Source organism: Pholcus phalangioides, unplaced genomic scaffold (assembly GCF_987345545.1).
Source record: "Pholcus phalangioides strain wild (caught in Gottingen) unplaced genomic scaffold, Ppha-v1.0 ptg000001l_1, whole genome shotgun sequence".
NCBI classification, from domain to species: domain Eukaryota; kingdom Metazoa; phylum Arthropoda; class Arachnida; order Araneae; family Pholcidae; genus Pholcus; species Pholcus phalangioides.
The window spans coordinates 13,038,578-13,066,125 of record NW_028301594.1 but is presented as its reverse complement, the minus strand read 5'-3'; the positions used below and the strand labels follow the sequence as shown (position 1 = coordinate 13,066,125).

The 27,548-nt window shown below is 38.8% G+C and overlaps 1 protein-coding gene and 1 pseudogene across 1 annotated transcript; one reads left to right on the top strand and one right to left on the bottom strand.

The window, feature by feature from the left end:
- Window positions 1–391: 391 nt before the first annotated feature.
- LOC149089894 (uncharacterized) lies at window positions 392–21,253 on the bottom strand. Its single transcript, XM_089255530.1, has 11 exons — window positions 21,117–21,253; window positions 16,660–16,855; window positions 12,921–13,293; window positions 12,504–12,637; window positions 10,996–11,091; window positions 9,893–9,940; window positions 8,551–8,609; window positions 7,209–7,277; window positions 4,993–5,077; window positions 4,530–4,644; window positions 392–2,816 (listed from the first exon to the last, which is right to left on the bottom strand). The coding sequence occupies exons 2-11, from the start codon at window positions 16,768–16,770 to the stop codon at window positions 2,473–2,475; spliced, it is 1,434 nt and encodes a 477-aa protein (XP_089111656.1). The 5' UTR covers window positions 16,771–16,855; window positions 21,117–21,253; the 3' UTR covers window positions 392–2,472.
- Window positions 21,254–23,718: 2,465 nt separating this feature from the next.
- LOC149089893 (glutathione S-transferase 1 pseudogene) lies at window positions 23,719–24,315 on the top strand (annotated as a pseudogene).
- The last annotated feature ends 3,233 nt before the right edge of the window (window positions 24,316–27,548 follow it).

Genomic DNA, 27,548 nt, shown 5'->3' with positions numbered 1-27,548 from the left:
GCTACCTCAGAGATCCCATCTCTCGTGCGCCGACTATAACATCACGTTCAAACTCACTTAAATCTTGATAACCTGCCATTTTGTAGCAGCAATAACCGATCTAACAACTATGCCAGACACTTGTGTTATACAGGCGTTGCCGACCGCAGCGCCGTACTCTGATTGGTTCCATATCTCTTTATTTGCATACGCATGCCTGTACCAGTTTTTTTGGCTCTTCAGTTTATATGAGTTAAATAGACAAGAAACATGACACGTTTAATACAAACTGTTTTAAGAAAAGCAAACCTTACATACCTTAAATTTTCAGTTTCTCTCCCACTGAATATATGATAGAAATTGCAAGAAATATTAACACAACACCTTCGACAGAATTAAAGAACAATAATGGTAATGCTTCACATTATTTTATTCACGAATAAAGGCTAAAACATTTTGCATAAATTCATACCGTGCACAGGAAGAAAAGACAAAATAGACAAGATAATAACATACAAATACATGAATGATCCGATCAAAATATAAATATACACCCACACGCTATCATTTATATGAACACATTAAAATATATTGAGGAAAAAAAAAATCAAGCTTCTCCACAAAATTCCAAATGTTATAAACAAAACAAGAAAGGGTTTTCCCATTCCGATAAGTCTGATGGCTATGTGTAGATCCTGCATACAATTTCCTCTGATTATAAGCCAATATTTATATAACATCAATATAACGTTTCAATAGCTAATACATAACAAAATATTGTATATATTAACTTCATCAACATCAATAATTTTTAATTTGCACATTTGTTTTTCTCGTTTCAGATGCATTTAGAGCTATACAAAATAGGTGCTCTTTTCTCCTTGTGTGTACAGCATCACAACTAAACATTAAATGTAAAAATAATCGTTGTGAATAATATTCATATATAGAATAGAAAAAATTCATAGTTTCATTGATTTCTATAATATTCATATACTTATTAACAAATCAATAAAATTAATCACATTTTCAATAACACATTTCTTCCAATGGACTAAATGAAACTTTGAAATTGAACCGAGCGATATCTAGATCAAGCTATAGGTTTCGTGACACGATAGACATCTCACAGTTATAGTTTGTGCATAAGATGAATATGACTATTATGATATATATGATTTAGAACAGAACCTTATTCCTCGAAACATTCCTTCTGAGGTCAAGTTACAAGATTTTTCACTCACAAGACACCGTCACCCATTGCTATAATTGTATATCCCTGATACAAAAATGGGACATCCAGTCAAGCAAATGACCACTGCCACGTAACAAGTGGTTAAGTTACTTAATAAAAGTTGCTGATTCAGGAACAAAAATGGGACATCTTGCCAGTCTGAGTATGACAAAATGTCATAGCTTCTAATTACTTCTTATTGTTTTGCTTTGTATCATACAATGTTATAACTCTCATAATTTTTTTCTTTTTTTTGACATTTAAAACTGGCGTGCATGTGACATTCTAAAAAAAAATAGGCATTTCACTTACAAAAAGTACACAGTGATGCCCGAACTTATATCGTCAATCACTAACGTAAGTCAGGGTAAACTTCTCTAGTGGTAATACTCCTCTTTGTTCCAGAGGAGATGGTTAAGAGGAAAATGATTAAGAAAAATCTACAAATTTATCTTTTTAGATGCAACTCTATGGGGCAGTCAAAAGCATTTCCACAAATTATGTCTGAAACAATGATTTTAAGACGAGATGATGTAAATCTACGTCGAGGGGACTAAAATTTGGGGTGTATTAATGCAGAACAGATAAAGGTAGAGGATCTTGTTACCCTGCTCAAGGATAAGGTATTTTATAAAGTAATTCTTGGTACAGGCCTGCGATAAAATTTATGCGGCATGTCATCGATGTAGCCATAAATTTTTTAGGGAATAGGGTTAGTAAAATTCAATCAATGCAACTTTACCTGAAGCAGTCTCTTAGAAAATTTCAGGGAAGAACCAGTCCTTAAAATCACCCCTTCTCATCATTGCTACAACCCAGTGACATGCCACCAATGTCTGTTTTGTTTCAGAGTTCTGACAAGTGCACACATACAAAAACTTCATTCTGTCCAGCACAATATTGTTGCTGTCCTTTGTTTTATGTGTATGTTTGTAGAGGAGGTCTACAACACAAATTAAGGTAGACTCATTCTACATAACCACAAAGGAAAGTTTTTTATCATGCATGATAAATAGAAATTCAATGTTCTCAAAATTATAACAGCAACATCTATTCAGCATCCAATTTCATCATCTTTTTAAGCAAAGCAAGAATTGCACAGGAACATCATATTTTGCTTTAAGATATACATAATATATTATGTGGGATAGCCACATTTCGTTCTAGTAATGTTAGACCCCACACGCAGAGGGAAAAAAGAACTTCCTTTTCCCAACTTATAAAAAAAGTCAAAGACTACTGAAAAATGTAGGATCTGACTATTCTGGACTTGAACTGATAATGACTTCTTGAGCACATGGCGGTGACATGAAAAATTCGCTCGAATCCGCAGCTGACTGCAAAGGTGGAGAACTTCCAACCACATATTTCTTTTCGGAAATTGAAAAATCTCTTGAAAATGAAGGCGTTTCATCTGACATTGGATAATAAGATTTCTCGATTTGCTGGCCGGCAGCAAAACTCCATTCTGAGTGCTTTGGAGAAGAGCCAAGTTGAGGAGACTCGTAGAGATTCGAGACGTTTTCTTCTTTGTAGAATCCTTCGGTATGAATTTTTCCTGGAGTTTCTGAACGATCTGCCCATGATAGTGTTCGAGAAGGACCTGGAAATTATACATGAATGAGTATCTTACAATGAATACATATATCAGTGCTCACATCAAAATTTCTATAAATATATGTATATCACAGCGGGTGTTTATAGTAGGGAGAAGAGGGGAAAACACCCCCTCCCTTTGTATCATCAATAAAGGTAACTGATAACAACATGTTAACACATCATTAAAAAGCAGAGCTTGTCGACACAAAGTACCCGGGTAGCTCAGGGCTGACAAATCCTGAGCAAAGGTTGCCATGGCGACTAGAGAATTTGGTATCGATGCCTAAGTATGACTGATCACTGTGGGGGGGGGGGGAAGAGAAACTAAATTATATGATTTCATGACAGTGAATCTTTTAACATAGGAAGGAGTTATGTATCCAGTTAAAGTCTAAATACATCCTTGGCTCCATAGAAGTTTGGCCAGTGCCTAAATATTTTTTGACTTGTCAATCTCTGCACTAGGTGGAGTTTCAATATGAAGACAAAGGAATCATACAATATTAGCTCTTGTGACTACATATATCTTCATAGCCGAGATTTCAATGTGGACATCATTTTTGTGGAAAAACAAATACATTAGGGCCACACACACAACTCACAACACGTTCCAGCATGTACAGATTCATTAGAAATTCCGCAGAGAAATGTGTATGAGGTGCATGTATGGTTTAATAATAAATATGGTTAGTAGTTTAGCAGTTTGGGTTTGAACTCCACTGGCGTCACAGTGGTGGTCAGCTGTTGGGTTTCTGTGGTTCCCAACAGCTCTCCGAGACCGTCCATTTCTTTGGGAAAGAGCGCAAACCATCCCAAGATGGTCTCTCTAGGCGGTCAGCGGTCATGTCTGTCTATGGTTCCCAACATTGAGGCATGAATGCAAGCGATCTCCCCGTTAAAAAAGTCACCCAAAAGAGTAACAGGCCTACAAACGGTATAAATATTTAATCATAACACTTCATTCAATCCAAGAGGTGAAGAGAGGAAGTTGTCTTGCACAACAGCTCTGGGCATGAGCGGTCAACAATCAATCACTTCTGAAATATAGATGGCAGCACTGAAAAAATCAGACAGCACTTGATACACACTCAGACTGTTAGGTACTTACACTTCCGGCACAACTAACTAGGTAGTGAATTGCTCATGGCAATAGATCTGAGTTGTGCTTGATTGAAAAGAAAGGTTTGGTAGTAGTAGTGGTGGTCATCTTATCGCTGTCAGGAAAGATTCTGACAAGGTATGAATTGGATATTGAACTTGTGACACCTTTGATCATCTTTTGGTATGGTAGGCAAGTATCTTATTATTGACTTAGGCTACTATGCTCTCCAATATGAAGAGAAGAAACAAAAATTCTGTTTGAAACTGTAAATCTACTTTTTAGTTTTGGGTTCATACTCTTAGATTCAATTCTCACCCCACTCAATAATTCTCGAAATTAAAGATGGGTAACTAAAGAGACATGCTGAATAAAGCTCTTCACAATAAACATCATTGTACTTTGTCTGCAAGGTCAATCAACATATTAAAATCATAAATATGAAGTCGTCACGCATAACCAAGAAAACTTGTATTATGCAGTTTCCGATGTTCACAAAGTGATGCCACCTAGCATGCTACCATTTGTTTGTTAGCTAACAAACTAGTCTCAGAATTTTTCAATACACCAATGTTCAAATACATAAGCATCAAACAATAAATATGATTTTCTTTTTACCTCTTACAGATGTAAACTTCTGCTCACTTTTCTCACCATCAAAAAGATCCTTTGATTCCAAACCATTTGGTATAAGGTTTGGCAAGAGCAGCAACACAAACGAACACAATAACACCTGAAAATAAACATTATAAGAAAAACTTTTATAAAATATTTTATATACCTTGCAGAAAATGGTAATAGTCAAATTGGGATTTCTTAATGTTGACTAACTCGTGTCATAAAAACTAACTTAAAACACTTGTCCTGAACAAGTTATTGAGGGGTTTGTTTTAGCTGAATCAAGGTAAACTGTTTCAGCACAATTGAATCATTATCTGCATTCAGATTTTGCCCGTCTAGCATCTCAACAACATGATTCTTAGCCTTAATAACTTTTTACATTAGAAAATTAAGTAACTGCTAGATATAGATGTTAAATACATAGGAAAAAAATCTTTGCAAATTAAAAATTACAACATACCATGAGACAAGTACTTGACTGTACAGGTTTATTAGATGTATTCGCTAGAAGCTTCTGTAAACGACTCAGCTCTGTAACCAGCGTCCTAAAACAAGGAAAAATATCCTTAGATCAGACCAATTTTCCCACAATGAAGTCACAGCTACACTGATCTATTGAAATACAATAGCACTTGCTAATTCGACTACCTTGGCAACTCAACATTTATTATTCCCTTGGTTGGCTAACACAATACAAAATCCAATAGAAAAAAATCTCTGTACCTCGAAGCTAGATGGCTAAACCCCACTTACGTTGACTATGATGACTCTGTTATCACAAATAATTTTTCTGAATTGCTCATGTGTTGAGCAGTAATATATTTTCATGACATTTGTTCTTGATGGCATATTTTCAACAACATGTTACTTCATGACGAATATTTAAAAAAAATTTCAGTTTCAATTTTGTTTTTGGTTTGTCAAAGATTCTCCTTCACACTTTAGGATAACGTCACTTCCACTGCTATTTATTTTTTTTGTTAATTTATAGATGATGGGAATAGAATGTGACTTTTATGTGTGAAATTTTCATATTATTACTTATATACAGTAGAACCTTAATAATTTGACACCCCTGAAAGTATTGACGAACATGTCGACTTAAACAGATGGCAAGTTAGTGAGGTTTCATTTGATCTCTCCTTCACAACTTTTAAATATCATTTATGAATGTAAGTGCACTTATACCGGGTGAACATGACACATTCTGCCAAATGAAATGGTGTGATAGACGAGCCAAAGTGAAAAATGAAACACCCTACCAACCCTGTCCTATCTGAAACCGTTTGTGAGTTATAATGGATAATCGATTATAGAAAAAAATATGTGTCAAGTCTGAAAAACCCAAATTTGTAAAAAACTACACGCAAACTAACTACATATTTGGAAAGAACAGACACAATCAATTAACGTGACGACAATTCATCAAAGTATCTAGATTCAGTGGCGATCTACAAGCACTGAAAGATTAGCAAAGTTCTAAAACAAATTGTCACCAAAATTTTTAATTGCCAATTCCACAAACACCCTTGTAGCTACAATCAGTCAAATTTACTAAGAACTTGTCCATTGCAACTGCTTTTGAGAGAAACTAGCATATCGAAAAAGAATAAACCATGCCACTGATTTAGTGTAGGAGAAATATAGTCTTTCGTGTGCAATACATCACTAAAATCTGTACTTGTCGAAGTAATTTGAGTAGGTTTTGGCGACTACTTGATTTTTCAATTCACCAATTTCCCAGCACTTCAAGCTTGTCATTGATTACAGATAGTCTGTAGATAGAGGTAATGTCACCTAATACAAATTTTTTTTTGCAAAATCAAATTATAACTAAAATTTGGATCTACCAATTCTGAATTTCTGTCAAATATCTACTAAGACGAACACTCATTTCAGTAATGTATTACAAAGAAAAGGTTAAATTTTCTCTTCAACCAGAACACTGATATGGTTTATTGTAGGCTCTTTTGAAAGCTGGTGTGATGGACAAGTTTTTGGTAAATTTGAGTGATTGTTGCTACAAGGGTGTTTGTGGAATTGGCAACAATTCGGTTTTGAAATTTGCCAATCTTCTGGTACTTGTAGCTTGCCATTGGATCCAGATATTTCAATGAAATTAGTGTCACCTTATAGGATTTTTTCTGTCCTTTCTAAATATGTGCTTAGTTTGTGTGTAGGTCTTTCCAAAATCACACAATTTTTTTTTCAGAAGTGGCACATTTTTTCTCCCATAATTGATTATCCGCCATAACTCGAAAATGGTTTTGGGATAGGACAGGGTTGATAGGGTGTTTCATGTTCTACTTGAGCTTGTCTATCACCCCCGTTTCATTTGGCAGAATGTGTCATATTCACCCGGTATAAGTGTGCACTTACATTCATAAATGACATTTAAAAGTTGTGAGGGGAAGAACAAATTAAACCTCGTTAATTTGCCATTCGCTTAAGTCAATATGTTCATCAATGCTTTTGGGGATGTCAAGTTATCAAGGTTCTACAGTGTGTGTGTGTGTGTATGTATATATATATATGCAAATTTTTACTATGATAACAACCATTGAGTAAATTATTTAACTTTTATTTGCTCAAACAACTATAATGAGTAAGTAGAAAAGCTGAACTATTAATTAGTGAACACACTTGAAAGTATTATTGACAGAAGAAAAATCATACTTATTTTTTTCTTGCATTTGACGTACTGTTTGCTTCAGTGAATTATTTTCTAATGTACAACGTTTCACTCTAGAAAAAATGAATCAGGTATTGAGTAAAAAATATTCATCTATTAATACAAATAAAATGCCACAACAGGCTAGATGCCCAACGAGGTGGCTGATTGCATTAAACAAACAAACAATGCAAACAAATTGCTATAAACTGCCTCATTAAGGCGGCTTGTTTCAAGATTTCATTGATTATGATTTAATATAAGGATTCAATACACACTGGAGTGTAGATCCATGTTTCTCAACTTTTTTTTTGCCCTTGGGAAAAAAAATTTGGATGGGTTCACCATCCTGGTTCCCATCAATAAAAAGAGTTCTCTAGAAACCAGAACTAACATTGTCTGCAAATGAAGTGGATGATTATTTTTTAAATAGTGCAATATTAGAGATAAATTGATTGAATTTAATGATATAAGACACACGTGCTTCAGTTTTAGTTGGTTTTCACTTGCAGCCACAATGGTTGTCTTACAGACTGTAGGATAGCATCAAACAGCATGAAAGCGTTTGTTTTTAATTTTCTGTGAACAGACTGTTACAGAACAATTGTATCTGCACATGAAAAATTGGTTCAGGCTGCAGTAGGATACAAAGTGAGCACTTTATTTGTCAACAGGATGGTGTCCAGTTGAGAAACCCTGCTCTGAACACACATTAATTTACAAGAAAAATTTTCAGATATAAAATGAAAATTTAATCATCATCCATTGATAATGAAACTGATTTTTATATGCCAATACTTAGGACAGCAACTGGTTACTAGATGCTTGGTCAGTCAGGGCAAGCTCTCATTTCTGCACACCCTTGTAATGTTAAAGGGGTGAAATTTGTATCCCCCTCTGGTACTATGCCAGGACACCAGACTTGCTTGCTCCCCCTCCCCCAGTTGTGGTCCTCAAAATACTATACAAAACTTAGCGACATTTGGTGGAGAAAAAAATAAGGCCTCTACTTGATTTGTATTTACTTGAAGAAAATGCAGTACTTGAACATGCTTGAACCCATAGTGAATAATTATAAACCTTCACATATTTTTCTTTACCTCCAGGAACCATCACAGATTATTTTAAATGTGGTGATCATCTGATCAAACAAAATGGCTATTGGCATGAGCAAATTATTCTGCTCTTGGTGAAAAAGGGCAATAAAAATTGGTGGAATATTCCAATTGCATATGCAAATGGGTTAATATAATAAAATGTGTTTTTGGCTTATTGTTAATGTCAACAAGGATTTTTTGTTTTGTTTCATGTATGAAGAAAAAGCCAATTTGCAAATCATATAAATACCTCCTTTCTAAGCCATCAATGTATTCCTTTTTACGTTTCCTACTATTCTGGGCAGATGCCTGCAAACAATATTAACAAAGAACTAAGTTGAATTTAGAATCATCACCAGTTTTAATAAAAGATGCTATTAAAAGAAAATTTATATTTTTTAACATGCAATGCAATCAGAAAAATACAAATGAATTAAAATTATGTGCAAAAAAATATGTGGTAAATTTTATATATTTTGTTTGATATTTTTACAACATAAAAAAGACCTATGAAAAACTTAATAACTTAAGATTTATAACACACAAACAAGAGAATTCTGAAAAAATATTTTTGAGATTGAGATGTAACTTCAGAGACAAAAATGATTTCCATTGATCCATTTATAAACAGAAATTGATCCTTTGCTCCCATTGTCAGTGAGCAATTGACTGCATTGAGTATAACATCATATGCATTACATACTCTTTCATGATAATTCCCCTTAAATAATTGTTAAACTATTTATTTTTCTTTGAATTGAAAAAAATAAAAGCTATAAAAATATAAAACTTTTGATTTTGTGCTTGTACGAATTTCCGTTTCCAATTGTGCACCTAAACAAAACCCCTGACAAGTCAATGACAAAAATGTAACTCCTAGCAAGAACTAAAGCACATTTTTTAATCAAAGAAACAAATATTAAAAATATTTTTAAATGCATATTTATAGATATTTTATGTATAACAGCTATATATACAGTCAAATACCCTGTTATAATTAAGTTCAGGGGGGGGGGATGAAAATCAGCTTACTATATTAGATCAAATAAGAGAATTTCATATAGGATGGGATTGTACTGATTTTGTTTGTTATATTTAGAAGTCCCTTATAAGCAAGTATTTTCACTATAGTGGAGTCCTACTCCAGATATAGGATGCATAAATGTTTCTGAGTGAGAAATTCAAAAACCCAAAACTTAAATCATTAAAATACCGAAAATATAACTGGTATACAGTCAAACCTTTGTTTTACAGACGCTCTGAATTCAGGACACCTCTATTTAAGGGATGGAAAAACCTGTGATCTGTATCCCTTTGACTAAGAACTGCTCAACTGTACATGCACCTCATAAGCATTCCTCTGCAGAATTTCTAACAAATTCATTAATACAGAGATTTGTGTTCCGACTGATATGTGGCTTTAACATATTTATGATGTCAGAGTTGCACTTGTTTTGTGTTCTGCTGGTTTCTTGAATAAGAACTAATTTATCTCTAATAAAGGACAAAAAGTTTGGTTCCATGGGTGTCCCTTATAGAGGGGTTGCACTGTACATAAGTATACAAAAGGAAAGGGAGAAAAATATTTATACCTTGTTTCTTATCTTCCGACGAATCCGTTTAAGCTCCCTTTCTTCAGCCTGTGAAATAAATTACTCGGTATAAACGTTTCTATCACTGTGATAAGGAGGAAAAAAAAAGCATGAACATAAATACATTTTGCAATGTTATTCAAAAGATGGAATTCTGACATTTTAAAAGAGTTTGAGTACAAAGAAAGAAATAAAAAGGAGAGAAATCAGCAATCTTTTTTACAATATGCATGACATGAAAGTAAAAGAAATTATCAGTTCTTTTAGGATTGAAATTTTTTAACAACTTCAAAAAAACCCTACTGTGTTGAAGTATTCAAAATTCGAATTATAGAATCCTCGACAATTGCATTTATAAAACCTCTTGAATTCCTTTTTTTCCAACTATTGAAATCTAAGATGATCCCAACAACAAGCTATCATAGGAAATACCCCCCCCCCCTTTAAATTTGCAAAATGGATTTGCAATTAATAAGGAAGATCATGTTAATTTCTTTCAAGAGAAAAATATCCATGTTATTTAAAATACTATTTTTTATATATATTATTGCACTGATCATATTTTAAAGCAACAGAAAAATACTTATCTAATGAACTGATAATGTTTTACATATTTAGTGTGAAATATAACTATTTTAAGGCTTTTCTTCCTCCATTTTCATCCATATATTATACAAACAAAATTATTAATCATTACTCCTATCCAAAAATTTCATACAGTCGAATTCCATTATAACGAACTCCAAGAGACCAGAGAAATCACTTCGTTATAACGAAATTTTGTTATAAAGGAATTCCAGGTTTTAGCATTGTTCCTATGCAAACGTATCTAAAGGGGATCAGAAAATTGTTTGCTAAAACGAGATTTTCGCAATAACGGTATTTGTTGAAACAGGATTCGACTGTATTAATTATGAATGAAAGCAGGTTTTGAGATTGGATGTCCCTAGTTGTGTCTTATTTTTCACCTTCCCAGTTACAGGTTAAATTATCAGATTAAAAAAATTCAACTAAATGCATAAAATATGGAAAAACCACTGTGTGTATGATTGAAAGTGATTGTAATAAAATATAAAGGTGAATGTTCAGAAGTGCTTATATACCTTGGTCAGAGGAAGATACTTCGGGAGCACAACACCTTCTTTATCCATTAATCTTTTTTCCTCTTCAGATAGAACAAGAGGCTCCAAACCATTTTTCTAAAAATGACAAAAAAAAATCATCTACAAAAGTATACATAGTAATCATGCAAGAAAATAATATACTAGAATCTTCATAGTCCAAATTAAAACCCATTTCCAATGTGCACAGATATCTCTGTAAAACTGTGAAGAATTTTAAACATGAGAACTTTGAAACTAATAAGGAGGGGGGGAGGGTGAAATTCCTTGTTTTAATTCATTAATTTTACACAAATTTACCAAAATTAGATTGCAAATTATTTCTGCTACTTGTCTGTTTTATTGACCAAACCAAACCTTGGTAAACATACATCTCAGACCATAACTACTTATGAAAATGCACATTTAAAATATTATTTTGGTTGTTATGGACAGGAGGTTTGAATGTTGAAGGCTTCAGTGCATGTGAACTGATACATAAATTGATAAATACAATTAAAGGAACAGCATTTAGCCAAATGTCAAATAGAAACAAAAATAATGAACATCTTATATAGTTTCTGTGTAATAAAGAACCAACATTATGTACACACTAAAATTTGGTTCAAGATCGACTACAAAATCCAAAATGATAAAAAGAATGCAGTATGTTGCGTGAAGCTATGAATTTTTTCTTCTAATCATTAGGCTTTTGTCTTTCTTTGATGTCTCCTTCCATTTAATTTGATGACACGTTTAAAAGAATTTAAATGCCAGACGCATGACAATTGACACGTTTAAAAAGAAATACAATAAACATGTTAGGGTAAATCGCAAAGCTATCCATACTTAGAAGACAACCATAATATTCTTTATGGGCATTGTATAATATTTTATCATATGTATATAGGGTTTATCATTTTTGTGATTGTGTTTTTAATTGGGTTGCTGTATTTTTGAAATATATGACACCAATATTTGTTATGGCATCTTTTTTTCAGCCACCTCGTTGGGCATTTTGCCTGTTGCGGCGTTGTATTTGTATTAATTTTTACATCATCATCTGTGAAGTTATAGGAAATATTGAAAGAGCATAATAATAAGTTTGCAAATATGTAATCTGTACAAGTTATCAAAAAAGTAAAAAACAAAACTTCCAGAAGAGTTTGGAAAAGCATCATCTTAGAAGGACCATGAGCAACCAGCCTAATTTCTTAGAACATTTTCACTTGTATAAGAAATTGAGGGTAATATGTATAGTACAAGACAGTGTTTCTTAAAGAATGTTTCGCAACTTAACTCATTCATTTGCGTGCCTATTTATGCTTTGAAGTGGTTCTCTTATTTCTACTAACCTATTCTGGGGAGCGCTGATGAAACATGAATGGGCAAGGAAGCCACGAGTGATAAAAATTTGAGAACTACTGATATAAGAGAATGCATAGTATCATAATGTGCTATTAACGTAAATTAATATTTTATACTTTCAAAAAACAGTAGAAGAAAGTTACCTCAACGTCAATGCTGAATACCGGATCATTATCAATGCTGAATACAGGATCATTATCAGAATCTCCAGTTTCCTCCTCCTCCTCCTCTTCCTCTGCATACACCTCCGCTGAGGTAACAACAATGACATCTGCTCCTGGAATCAGTAGAAAGTAGTAAGAATCATAAAAAATTACATATCAAGACAAGTAGGAAAATCTTATATAGATAAATACAATATGCATATTCTGAAAATATTTTTCATTATATCTAGTCATAGCAAACCGAACAGTGAAATTTTAAAAAGCTTTTTCACAGCGTTGTTCGAGACAAAGCTTCTGTTCTAGACATGTAACATGAAATTCAAATTGGAGACAAAATTAAGAACATACTATTTAAAAATTAATAGCATATAAAGGATATGCTACTTAGATACATACCAATATCAATAGTGCTAACTGAAGAATCATAATTTGACAGAGTCGGAGATGAACTTTCATCCGACCTGTTCAACAGCTGCACAGAATTTTCATCCATTGAGATTGGACTGCTATCAGCTAGAGACAAGCTCATCTTGTCTGTTGAGATGTAATCTGGTGCAGATGTAACAGAAATTTCTGATGGATGAGAGGGAGAACTGCCGCTGTGATCACTCCCAGTGCTGCTGCTAGCATAGTTTTCTTTAAGTGCATAGCTATCATGTGACCACAGCATGGAATCATAGTTCGGCGGACTGTAAGCATTTGCTTTCTTCATTTCATCTTCTTTCAGGAAAGTTTTCCAGAACTGAGGGTCATTCATGAAATGATCAACCTAAGATCAAAAAAGAAAAATGATGTGCATAGATAAAAAACCAATTCATGCTTATATCAGGTTTCTGCTGACTCCTTATTAATTATAGCAATCCATCTAATCAGGCCAAAAACAAATTGCACCCAAAAGATGAGGAAGCGTAAACCAAATTGGTATGCTGTTTGGTGATATTAATGAATCGAAAAATTGAATTAAAAACTGCATATTACATGAATATAAAAGTAGTCTGAACTGTGATGACCAGGAGCCTGGATGTTGATGACATTTGCACTTTTTTTGCATATTTCTGTTTTTTCTAAACATTTTTTGCATATTTCTGTTTTTTCTAAACATTTTTTGGCATTTTCAAGATATTTTTTCACTTTTTAAATTTTTTTAACAATGGGAAAAGATTGAAAAAATTATATGAATACTGATTGCATTGCACATTTATGAAAAAATTTGCTTGAAATTTCTTGGAAAATATAAAAAAAGCCTTTTGGCTTCCTAACCATTGGAATACACAGTATTTTCTTTGAGAGGAAAGGGTTCATTTTTCGTTTTTTTTTGCAGCCCCCCCCCCACCCCAGTAGATTCCCAAATCTAGCAAATAGGGCCCAATATGCCATAATTTTTATGGCATTTTTTAAAGTCATTTTTAAAAATTTTTCAAGGCAACAACATCTGGATCTTGGTGATGACATTTTCTGGAGAACTTATGATTATAAGTTGAACAGAACCATTGATTTTTATGAATTTATGCTGCGTCCAGGGGCGGTCTTAGGGCGGCAAATGAGAAGGGGCGCCGAAACGCGTTAAATATACATTGCTAGAAAAATATCTTTAAGATACGTATTTATAAAAAATAACTATAAAATATACATGAAAAATGACAGAGATGAGAATTTTTTTTCAAAAAAAAAAAAAAAAAAGGTTTGAGTGTAACTAATATTATGGTTATTTTTCGAAAAGAAAGTAATTGATGGGCAGTGCACCTATATACATACAGTACATAGCCATTTTGGTCAGATAAAAATACACACTCTCTCTCTTGAGCTCTTTTCGTTTACCCCTGCAGGAGATTTTGGGGAAGAAAACGAAATTTCTTTCTTTTTTGTTGTGCTGTAAAAAATAAAAGTAATGGAGTAATCACCCTCGGCCACCCAATTTTTCTACTAATGAGAGCAAATGTGTACCTGTGTTGTAGGGAATTGTACAGGAATTGAAGGTGTCTTCTAATGTGGAAAAGACTTTGAGCCAGAGGCCTTTCATGCCCTTTTTTCCCCGACTTGTATTACTTTTATTAAAAACGTAGAATCGAATGGCCAACACAGTACAGTATTTTGAAAAAAACAAAAAAAATTGAATAAATAAAAACTATGATTATAGCTGACCATTTTAAATAGAGAACCTGCACTTGGGCCTCGTTCCTACTTGTCACATGAGAAGAAACAAAAATGTTCTCACACGAAAAAACCCATACACTTTAGCGCTCCCGATCACTGGCCAGTCTCCCGAATCGCCAGACTTTCCTATTAGTTCAACCAGTGGCAGCTCGGTGTGCTCTAGAAGGGCGTCAAATCTCTAGGACCACCTGGGGACCTACGACGCCTACTATAACATTGCTCGGGTGCCTAATACTACACCTCGCAATTCATGTACGCCTGGAAATGGGCACACAAGCAAAGCGTTGGTGCTTCACTCTGAACAACCCCTACGCACAGGACTACCGGGAGGGGGCTGGCTTGACGATTGCGAGAGTTTCATGTGCCAGGTTGTGCAAGGTGAGTCCGGTACCTTTTATTATCAAGGATATGCTATCTTCAATAGAAAAAAAAAGACTAAGCCAGCTTAAGACTATGCACACTGGGTGTCACCGGGAAGTGATGCGTGGAACGCATCAGACAACGTTTCTTACTGCTCCAAGGAAGAAACTAGCGTATCATCAGTTTACACACTGGGTGTTCCTGAAAAGTATAACACTATGATCGAAATACAGCAGTATTTAGTCCGGGTACACTCTCAAAGATATCTACGATACATTCTTTAGTGTAAGTGCTAGATTTCATACTTTCTTTCAAAGATATGCTATGCTATATGAAACCCCCCAGAGACTTCCAGACCACCTGTCTGGTATTCTGGGGACGCCCTGGTTCTGGGAAATCAGCACTCAACTATCCTGACGCCTATCACGAGATGAGCGATGACTGGAAAAACTACTTGGCCCAGGGGGGGGGGGGGGAAGGCATGATGCTCTTAAGACGGCCCTGCCCCTTCCCCAGGGCCGTAGCGTGCTTACTCGAGGGCAGTCTTTTCTTGGAGTCTCCTTGAAATGGTTATGCTCAGAAAAAGGAGTTACAAGCTCCTCCCCCCCATTCCGCTCGTTGCACCGCCCAAGTTGCCTCAGATTAGTTACGAGCCTGTCCAAGTTGCAGGGCCGTGTGCTTTAGCTGGTGTTTGCCTGCCCTATCTGTTTCTTAGTACAGGGTACGAAAGGGATAATTTCAAATGAAGTTCATGAGTTTTATAGATATGAAAGAAATCATACAGAAATATCACTTTAATTTAACCACTTTTATTATCATCTTAGCCCGTATGTGATGCGTGCTGCACTACACGAAATTCACCATGAAACTCAAAATAAGCATGAAGAAGATAGATCCTTTGTGATGAGTATCCTGCATAAGTGTGTGACGTTTTCCTTTTTTAAAGGAATCCCATTCTAGAAGTTTTCCGAATTCTTCGTTCCTTAATATCCATCCAAGAGGTGTGGGGGGATGGGGCGATCACCACACCAAGAGAGTCTAATAATATGGTAGAATGAATCTGAATTACGGAACAGTAATGACTAGCAAAAAATGCTTCCTCTGACACATCACTCTGGATTCGCGCCTGGGGGGGGGGCTGACTAATGTTTTTGCACCAGGCGCCACCAGGTCTAAGACCGGTCCTGGCTGCGTCTATTAGATATCAAAAGTTGTCATGATTTCATCAATGGTAGTGATGATGGTACTTATTTCCATGTAATCAAGTTTCATACCAATGGAGAGCGAGGGAGGAAGTAATGCCATTTCTCAATCAAACCAGAAGCAGAATAAACCAATAATGATGAGTTTCTCTTGCCACCAGGCTAAGAAAGAAAAGCCCATTTGATAGTGAAATGATAATGTCACTGGCAAAATAATCCAGACTGCAGAGAGGCTAAATATTGGTTATTTATCTGAACTTCATGGTCCAGTTCAATGCAATCAACACCAATAATTATTTGGCTCTGTCAGATTTTAATCTGTTTCTTTCTCTCAGCAGAACAAAATGAATTAAAAAATAAACAAAAGCATAAATTTGTAGGACTTTTAAACTTGGCTAAAAAAATTTCTAATACAGTACCAGAGATGAATCGCCAGGAACTTTTGACTCCTCGTCTTGGTTAATATCGAGATCTTGAATATCCTCTTTCTTCAAGAAATCCATCATTTCGTCAAACGGAAAGTCCTCCATTTTTCCCCTTCCAATTTTTTGGTTGTTGTGATTCGCTGTTGGGAAAGCTCACACACTCAACACAGAATGATGTCTCAAGTGAAACCTATATTAAAAAAATTAATGATAAAACTCACAAATGAGTTTTTTCTTTTTCAGTAAAGCTATGCGTACTTAAGAGAAGCTGTGAAAATGTAATGTGAATAAAGAAAATGGGTTGAGAGACTAGGGTCGGTACAGCATCTGTTAGCTATACATACTATTAGGTTAAAAAGTTCAGAGACATTTTATTATGGAAGAATGAATGCAGATAGAACCTGTTTATTTGGTGTTTCCTTCAAATTACCCAAGCAATTATGCATTTTTGTCATTGTTCATACAAAGATGTAAATGTGGATTGCACGACTTTTTTTATCACATACTCTCCAGTGTATGCCTTTGTTGCTGCTTTTCTTTGGAACCTTAGAATCATTGCCTCTTAAGCAAATTCTTTATCAGAGGGAAAAGAGAAAAGTCACATGGGACAAGATCAAGGGAATAAGCTGGTTGTGAAAGCATCAGAATGTGTTCTGATGATGATGATGACAGGTAATCTGACACCAGAAGGGACCTTAAACATCTGCATGATTCGGTGATATGCAAGCGACCAGATCGTTGGAAGGCTAAGTCACTAAAGCTCACAGTTTTAAATTCTGCGGTCTACTGACATGTACTGATTTTTTTTCCTTCACTCTACAGAACTTTTTTTTTCAACAGTTTCAAACATTGATACAATTGTTATTATAAAAGCTCTATTTTATTGTAATGAAATGAGATATTGTCTAATCAGGACTGACACCACGTTATCAGGATAGGAAATTTTTATTCGTGAGAACGGCATCAAAAATGATGACAGGGAAAAAATAATGACAATCTGCATGTTTACCATATCCCTCCTCTACAGGGATGGACATTATCAATGAAGAAATTGACCTCCACTTGAATCTTTTTTTCAACTTATGCCATTGACATTGGAATAAATTCTGATGTTAATCGGGGGTATTACTGTATTAGCTGTTTCAAGATGTTAAGAGTATCAATAATATCCTGCAGCAGTGTGCATCTGTCTATCCGTGAATGTTTACATAAATCAAAGTAAAAGCTTCATACTTCAACCACATGAACACAATAATTGGAAACATGGCACCACAAATGGTTTCTTCACTCATGTGAAACATAAGCTAAGATAGACTTGAAAGGCTTAGAGGTGGGGGGGGGGGGTGTTTATTTTGATACCTCACCTTTATATCTCTGCCCATGATGGTAAATAATCTTCCATAATTTCAAACAAGCAGTTCATAGCTTACCCAGGCCGGCACCCCATAATGAAGTGGTTCTCAACCTTTTCTAACATGCAGAGCTCTTTTCAGTGTATAATTTCTATGGGGGAGAATTGTTTGACTCGAGGAGCCCTTTTTAGTATATAATTAATGTGGCAGAACCCTTAAGGCAATTTTATTTTTATTTATCAAATTTACTGATTGATTTTATTTTCCTCAAATGGCTGTGGAACACCTGGGAAGTGCACAGAGCCCCGTAGAGCACTGCTACTCTAATGCATCTATGGCCTGCGGACCAGATGTAACCTGCAATGTCAAACCTAATTTTGTAAAAATGAACTAATTGGCACATTTTCAGTGACCCAGCAGTGCAGCTATATATCATTTGAGGGGCACATTTCCCAGATCACTCGAGTAACTAGCAGCTCATTTACAGGTCACTCAAGCAGCTTGCAGCATATTTCCACATCACTTAAGTAGCCTTTGGCATATTTACAGATCACTGGAGTGACCAAGTTAGGTACATTACTGGGTACCACAGTACATTCTCAGAGCCACTGTGGTGGTCAAGTGGTCATACAGTTCACTCACAGTTAGAAAAAACTGGTGGCAGATGGCAGCACTACACTTAACAAGCATTACACAGAAACAAACTTCACGTCAGGTTTCACTACACATACACGCACATTCCAACATGTATCAATTCGTTAGAGGTTACGTGCATAGGAATATGGATAAGGTACATGTACGGTTTAGTAGTAGTACATTCTCAGATCACTCGAGTGGCCCGTGACCTATTTTACAGATCATGTGAGTGACTTGGGGCACAGTTCCAGAACACATAAGTGGGTTGCAGCACATTTTCAGATCACTTAAGTGGTAAACAGCATAGTTACAGTACACTTATATAGACCCGAAGAATATTCTCAGGTATCCCAATCGACCCACGGCATATTTGCAAATCACTTATATGAACCGGACACCAGATGCGTAATTACAGGGGTCACTTGGACTGCAAATTTGTGGAATGAGTGGTAAAGAAAACTATTAGAATGGGAGGAAGCACAATAAAAAGTTTTATGGCCCACAAGCAGTAAAACTATGAGACAGATCAGAAAACTGCCTGCGTGAGCAGATATCAATGGTTCAGAAAAGGAAAAATCATCTCTGCCCTCACGGGAACTCGATCCCCGGTCTATCATTTGCGGGACGAGTGCTCTGACCGCTAAGCTATGAAGACAGACAATTTCCCCTCCTTGGAGTGTATGTATATGTTGAATGGCTCCGTCTAATGGACGGTGGTAACATTCTGGTAACAGCTCGCAAATGACATCAGGGTCACAGATGGCGGTTTATGATGAAAGACGTCACTCAGTCTTGTTAATATGACAGATACGGAAAACTGGCCGAGTGAAGAGATATCAGATGTTTCTGGAAAGGAAAATTCATCTCTGCCCTCACAGGGACTCAAACCCTAGTCTCTCGAAATGACGTCTTCCATCATATACCACCATCTGGTGGCCCTGATGTCATTTGTGAGCTATTAGTAGAATGTTGCCATCGTCAATTGCACAGAGCCATCAACATATACATACGCTCCAAGGAGGGGAAAGTCTATCTGCCTTCATAACTTAGTTGGTAGAGCACTCGTCTGGCAAACGAGAAATTGGGGTTCGAGTCAACGTGAGGGCAGAGATGAATTTTTCTTTCTTGAAACATCGATATCTCCTCACTCAGCCAGTTTTCTATATCTGTTGTATTAACAAAGGAGAGTGACATCTTTTGTCAAGTAAAACTATAGTCTGCCTCTGTCTAGAGAGCAAGGCAATAGGTCAGTGAGTGACTTACAGGGTTTGCAAACATGTAAGTGAACAAGAGTTTGTAAGCATGTGAGCAGAGGCAGATTTAACGGTGTGCGCTCTGGGCCCAGAGTTCTAAAGGGCCCGTAAAACACAAACTTCAAGTTATTTTTTTAATTTAAGGGGCCCAATATTTTGTTTTGCGCTCAGGGCCTCGACCGACTTTCATCCACCACTGCATGTGAGGGATCAAGAGAATGATCAAGATTACAAAGAGCCTGTCAGAGAGTGACCTAACGAGTGAAGGACGAGGTGAATGATTGAGTATGAGAGTGACCTTATAATTAAAGAGCCAAGGCAGTGAGTCACCAAAAGTGACATAGAGTGTGTCTACATGTGAGAGTGATCTAGCAATTGAAGGAACAAGTCAGTGATTGACCAAAACAGTGTGTAAGCATATGAATGACCAGAAGAGTGACCTAGAGAGCGGGGGGGGGGGGGGGACTTGGCCCAGGTCAATAAGTGACAAAGATATTAAGTGACCAGGTCAGTGAGTGATCAAAAGACTGACCTAGAATGTGCAAGCATGTATATAAATGACTTAAATAATGTGAGAGCATGTGAGTGACCTAGAGACAGATGTGTATTTACAGAAGCGGAGGCCAAGAGAGGGGTATGGCACAGTGCTGCAAATTTGGCTCAATTAGACGAATGAGAAGAGGGCCACAAAATTTGCACAGCCCATAGGTGGCAAAACCGTATTATTATACGCTTCCGTCCATGGCACATTTCTAGATCATTCAAGCCGCTCACTGCAATTCCCAGATCACTTAAATGTTCCGCAGCACATTGCTGTCCTGCCCAGATCAACGGAACAGGACACATTTCCAGATCACTTGAGTGACCCGCGGCACATTTACAGATCACTTAATTAAGTAGCCAGCGACATGTTTTCGAACCAACGACGTGGCCCACACTCTCCTAAAGGTTGAGCACCCTAATGTATAGCGATTGCACTGTCTCACAGAGATAATCAGAGATTTCCGCTGGTTGATTCAATCCCGGTGATCCGTTGTGCACAGCAACTATGAAATGACAGCGATGTATAGAAATATTAAAGTATGAATTACATTGTAGAGCACTAGAGATAATGGGAGAGGTATTTGGGAAATATTGGCAATTAATTACGGATTTAGTTGGTATCACCATGAACACGCGTGTTGTTAAAAGAGTTATTAATCATTTTTACCGATCTGGATTTCACAGCGGATTATGAACTCAGGGAGAAAACATATGTGAATATTTCGTAAACATATAAACAAACACGATATGACTCATGGCACATGCACATAGGAAATGACTGATTTACCGGTGACGAGATTACACGAGCTCCAACGTTACAAATATTACGTCATAGTATAAATACGTTCGTCGACTTCATTGGCTAGTCGGACATCCTGGTTTGGGATATCTTCTACGGATATCATTCGGTACTGTGTTGCCCAACTCGGTGAAATTTATGGGGACCCCCCCCCCCCCATGGAGAAAACTGACGGGGTTCTCACTCGGGCAGCAGTGCATTAACTCCCAGTGCCGTCTTAATGCATGGGCGTACCAGGCACGGCCAAGGGCATAAACAGAAAAGGGGGGCTTACAGAAATGAGAGCTGGTTGAAATTTTCGAGAATTTTCCGGGGAGGGGCTTCAGAAAAATCACTTGACCCGTGGGGTGGGGGGGAACCACTGTGCTCTTTAGACGGCCCTGCTCGGAGGCCTGGGAGGAATCTCATATATTTTTTTATTTTTCCTTTACACTATAAATTCACTAGAAAGGTTTCCGTTGAAAAGAAAACTCGTCTGAAGACATCCCAAAATATCTTAACCTAAGAATAGTCTTTGGCCGACTCAGCTCTCATTGACTCAAGTTGTCGCCTGACGTCTCAAGAGAGGAATTCTTGTAAGCTTCGGACCGCTCGAACCCACCTTAATCCCGCACCCGCATGTAACTCCCCAAAGGGGGAAAAGAAGGATAGAATGCCCAGCCAGCCACATTGGAAAAGAGGCAGATTGCCCCACCTGCATCCCATGTAAATTGTCCCCATTTGGTGCTGTGACACTGACTTTTGAATTTATATGTCTTCCATCGGCGCACGATTTTGGATTGTTTGTTCCGTCTGCACATGTTCATTGTATCTGCATTATATTTTAATGTGGCACACTTCTCTGCACATGAGTCTTGGCAAATTGCAACTATGACTGTCGCACCCGTATGTAACTCTCCAAGTGAAAAGAAGGACAAGAGACCAGACAGTTCGGAGGCGCAGGAAATAACAAGGAGAGAACGACAGATGTCGAAGAATCAAATAACTTCATAGATTTTCAAGAATAACGCGCCGATTGAGGCCCTTGTCGCAAGGCCTCCCATGTTTTCCTTGATGAAGAGCGATACTCCCGTCTTGTGCACAATAAAAGGTCTTGGGGGCGGGAATGACTGGGGTGGTCGTGGGAGGGCCTCCATTCGCGGGGAGCGGCTGGTTCCTTGGGCGCCGTGGGGCGACGGTGGCGGAGTCTTGTCACGGATGTCGAGACGGAAAAGGAGTTGCACTCGAAATACCACCCTGACTTTGTCGAGCGGTGATGTGCCCGGGGGTTGGGGATTTGGGTATGTGGTTGTGCTGCTTGGGGGTTGGCCCGACCCGGGTGTGCTTTCCCGGCCGGTTTACCGGTTCGAGTTCTCTCCGGTACTCCCACGATCAATGAGCTTATATCGCAAAAGCGACAGAGCCTGGGCGTGCTCGGTTCTAACCTGTCGTCTGACGGCAGTAAAAACTCTTTTGGAAGTCATAATATGTCCCGAAAAAAACGTGATAAAATTGTTATTATTTCCGTTTTGAAAATGTCAAAAACGACGTCAGAAAAATGACCATATGCAAACAGTTCAGTTTTTGAAAGATAGATGACACCATTTTACGAGAAAAATCAAAAACAGAAGCACTCCGCAGATGTGAACCGAGAGTGAATCAAAATGATCACTGAATCAAAACGCATTTCATGAACATTTATTTAGTCCTTTGTCGTAATGTAATGTGTAAAATAAAACTATTTCTAACAATTTCAAATTAAAGCCAGCTTCGTCGAAAACGCGAAACATTTCTATGTAAAAATTTAACCGTGGAAAATAAAAGTACGAAAATATCACGTGAAATATGGATCATAAGATCGCCCTAAGACTGTATAATCAGGGCCGCAACAAGGGCTCCCCCTTGTTGCGGGGCATGGCTCCCCCCCCCCCCGCAACAACTCCCCCAGGGCACGGCCCCCACATCCTGGAGCAGGGCCCTTAGGCTGGAATCTTTTGCGGGCCCGCGACCAGACTTTCACGCGTCCCCTTTATGATGAATTTACAGCATGTAAAAGCAAAAAATTGTGAAAATTGTTCCGGGCCCCAGGGCTGGGGCCATGGGGGAAGGGAGCAGTCGGCTCTACGCCCAGGTGCTGGACCAGAAAGGGAGAAAGTTTCACACTTTTACCTCTCTTCCTAAATTACAAGGGGTCGCCAAAATGCATGCTTGCACCTGCTGACCAAGCTTCTAGTTGTGGCTCTGCGTATATTGCTTTATTCTAGACGCTATAGATCACCATATTTAAGGGGTAACCAAACTCCAGAACAATATGGTCACCACATAGTTATCAATTATTATTTTACAAGACCATGATGGCAACACTTGAAATAATTTTCCTGACAATTTGAAACTTTCAAGGAAGAGAAAGTTGGGAACATAAACAAAAACCGAGCCGGCCGTGATGGTAGCGATTGACCTTTACTATGCTCCGCACTGCGCGGAATGCAGGGCCGTCATGATGACAGCTAGGCATATAGGTTTGGAGGTGAACCTCAAGTTGGTGGACCTCACGGAAGAAGAGCACTTGCTGATAGACTTCATGAAGAAGAACCCGCAGCACTGCGTTCCCATGATCGACGACCACGGGTTCTTGCTGTGGGAGAGTCGAGCCATCATGGCGTACTTCATGAACAAGTACGCCCCGGATAACCCGCTCTATCCCAAAGACCCGAGGGAACGGGCCGTCGTCGATCGCGTCATGTACTTCGACATCGGGATCTTGGGCAAGTCCGTCGAGGAATACCTGCATCCGCATCTACTCTACGGCAAGCCCTTGGAACCCGAGAAGGAAGAGAGCTTCAAGAAGGCCCTGGAGATGCTGGAAGAGTTCATCGAGCATTCGGCGGGATACGTGGCCGGGCACCACCTCACGATCGCCGATCTTTCCATCGTAGCCACCCTGAGCTTCATAGTTTTCCTCGACGACTACGACATCAGCGCTTATCCGGGCATCAACGCGTGGATGAAGAAGCTCGAAAACGAGCTGCCTTACTACAAGGAGATCAACGAAGATCCCGTCAGAGCCATCGTCAAGAAAAAGAAATGATGACAAGTTGGTTTTCTTTTTATTTTACGAGAGCTTATCATAAAAAAAGAAAAACTTTATTTCTCTGAATGTTCTTCAGTTTCGTTTTTATTCTTTTTCAATCCGGTAACTGTTTAGCACGTAGGCCTAAAATCTACTGAAAAAACAAAAGCCTTGTACAATAAATAAAAAACATTGAATATGATATTCCATTGGAAAATATTTTCATTCATGATGCACATGATTTGCACATTTCATTCATGATGCGGTGGGCGCCCCCCCCCCCCCCAGCGTCACAGGTGGAGTCGACTGGTGTAATATGTATTGACATCATCATCGTGCCCCCCCCCCAGACTTCCAAGTCTATCTCCGCCGGTTTCATTCATGATGCGGTGGGCGCTCCCCCCCCCCCCAGCGTCAAAGGTGGAGTCGACTGGTCTAATATGTATTGACATCATCATCGTGCCCCCCCCCCAGACTTCCAAGTCTATCTCCGCCTATTTCATTCATGATGCGGTGGGCGCCCCCCCCCCAGCGTCAAAGGTGGAGTCGACTGGTCTAATATGTATTGACATCATCATCGTGCCCCCCCCAGACTTCCAAGTCTATCTCCGCCTATTTCATTCATAATGCGGTGGGCGCCCCCCCCCCCAGCGTCAAAGGTGGAGTCGACTGGTCTAATATGTATTGACATCATCATCGTGCCCCCCCCCCAGACTTCCAAGTCTATCTCCGCCTATGTCGTGGACCCCCCCCCCCCCCGGGCCAAGTGATTCTTCTGAGACCTTAGATGGCAACTTTCGAAAATTTCAAGCCAGATCTAATTTTTGTCAGGCCCCTTCCTTTGAGGGGAGTCCTCCGGGCCGTGACCGTGTGGGCCCATGTGTTAAAACGGTACTTGACTGACCTGTAAATGTTCCGGCAGGTCACTCGGGTGATCAGAAGTGACCTTTTTTTTAAATATGCCGCGGGTTATTTTAAGTGATCTGGGAATTTGCGGGTCACTTAAGCAGGGCCGTCTTAAAAGAATCATGGAGGGGGGGGGTGGCCCGGGCGCCAAGTGATTTTTCCAAGGCCCTGCCACGCAAATTGTCGAAAATTTCACCTGATTCTCATTTTTGTGAGGCCCCTCTTCTGAAGGCTATCCGGGTGGGCCAATGCATTTAGGCGACACTGCGATTAAAGTGAAATAGGAATGTGCCGCGGGTCATTGAGTGGTCTAAAAATATGCCGCCGGCCTCTTAAATACTTGAATGATGACTAGTTCATCTTTACAAAATTAGGTTTGAGGTCGCGCTAAACGTGAGGTGCCTCGGAGGGCCACATTTGGCTCGAAGCATGGGCTGAGTATGTTTCATCTAAAAAAAAGCATGTTCAACCCATAAGCCACAGGTGGCCATAGAAGTCATCTGATGTCACCCGCGACCTCAACCCTAATTTTGAAAACATGAACTAAACAGCACATTTCTATATCACTTAAGTGGCCCGTGGTATATTTACAGATCACTCGAGTGACTCACGGCATGTTCCCAGATCACTTAAGTCTGGGGTTATACTTTTTTCGGTCGCGACCTAAAATGAACAGCAAGACCAGACCAGTTTTGCGACCCACGGGACTTTTTTTTGTTTTCGAAATTAGTGATACCAGTGATGCAATAAGTGCATTTATAACAGGACTGACCGTGGATTTGTCGCAAGCACCCCCCCCCCCCACCTCCGAGAATCAAGTTTGGGTCGTGACCCACAGGTCAAGAAACCCCGACCTTTTTTTTTTAAGTGGTTCACGGAATATTTACAGATCATTTGAGCGAACCGCGGCACTTTTGCAGATCACTTAAAAACCCGTGTCAGAGTTCCAGATTGCTCAAGTGGCCAGCGACACATTTGCAGATCACTGTCGCGACCCACAGTGGTTTCACTTCACTTAAGTGGGGCGCGGCGCATTCCTAGATCGCTTGAGTAACCTGCGGCAATAGATCACTGAATTGCCGGATCGGTGGAGTGGCCCCGCTTTCTTTTGAATGTTGAACACATTTTATCTAATCCAAATATGCTCAACCCATGGCCCGCAGGTCAAATGTGGGCCCTCGGGGTCATCTGATGTGCCCCTCGCGATCCCAAATCTAATTTTACTAAAACGAACTGAGCGGGCGCATTTACAGATCAGTTAAATGACCCGCGACACGTTCCCAGATCACTTCAGTGATCCGTGTCACAGTTATAGAGTAAGCTGCCCGTGAAACATTTGCAGATCTCTTAAGTGGCCCACGGTACATTTCCATTATCCACAAGTGGCCCGCATCCGAAGATCACTTAAGTGACGTGTGGTACAGTTCCAGGTTACTCAAGCCGCCCTCGAGACATTTTCAAACCAGTGAAGTGTGTGTTCCGCATTCTCCTAAGGGTTGAGGACCCTTGATGTAAACTTGGTCCTTAAATTGTCACAAATTCAATAATGAACATTTGAATTCCTTGCGAATAACGGTCTGAAGCAGGTGGGCTGCATCCCGTGCCCCCTCCCCCTCCGCGGCACAGCTGGGGCTGATAGGGGTTGCAGTCCAGGTCCCCGGGACAACTGTCGTCATTTTTTTCCCATGCTATATATTATACAGTCGATGCCCGATATAACGATCCCCCTTCGTCCCGTCGAAAACGGATGTTATATTGGGAGGGTCATTCTATGAAAACAATTGTGACTTATCCTACCGGTCGTGGTCATTAAATGGTGGCTGTAATGTGGGGTCGTTATAACGATCCTCGACTGTATTCACTATAGAAGGACCTGTGAAAAGCACCATAGGCCCCCCCAGGCCAAACGATGTTTTTGCGGCAAATTTAAATGCTTCTGGAAATTTCAACTATATCGCATTTTCCGAAGCCCCCCCCCCCCCCTTCTCTTGAGGCCCGTTGGGCCATGCTTGTAAAGACGGTACCGGTTTCAGATCCCAAATTTCCGTGTTTAAACTTCTAACCTGATCATGGCCCGCCGCTGAGATTTTTGTGGGTGGTCAAAGACCTGGGCTGTGCTGGAAGTTGTGCGTGTATGTGTTGTGAAGCTAACCTGAAGTTTGTTTCTGTGTAATGCTTGTTATGTGCAGTGCTGCCACCTGCCATCAATTGTGGCACCCATATGTACCATTGTAGTTATTCTCTGTGGCGGTATTTTTAACTGGGAGATAGGCTGGCATTCCCGCCTCGAAGTTGGAGACCACAGAAAACCAACTGCAGCTGACCACCTCTGCGTCGACGTTGGG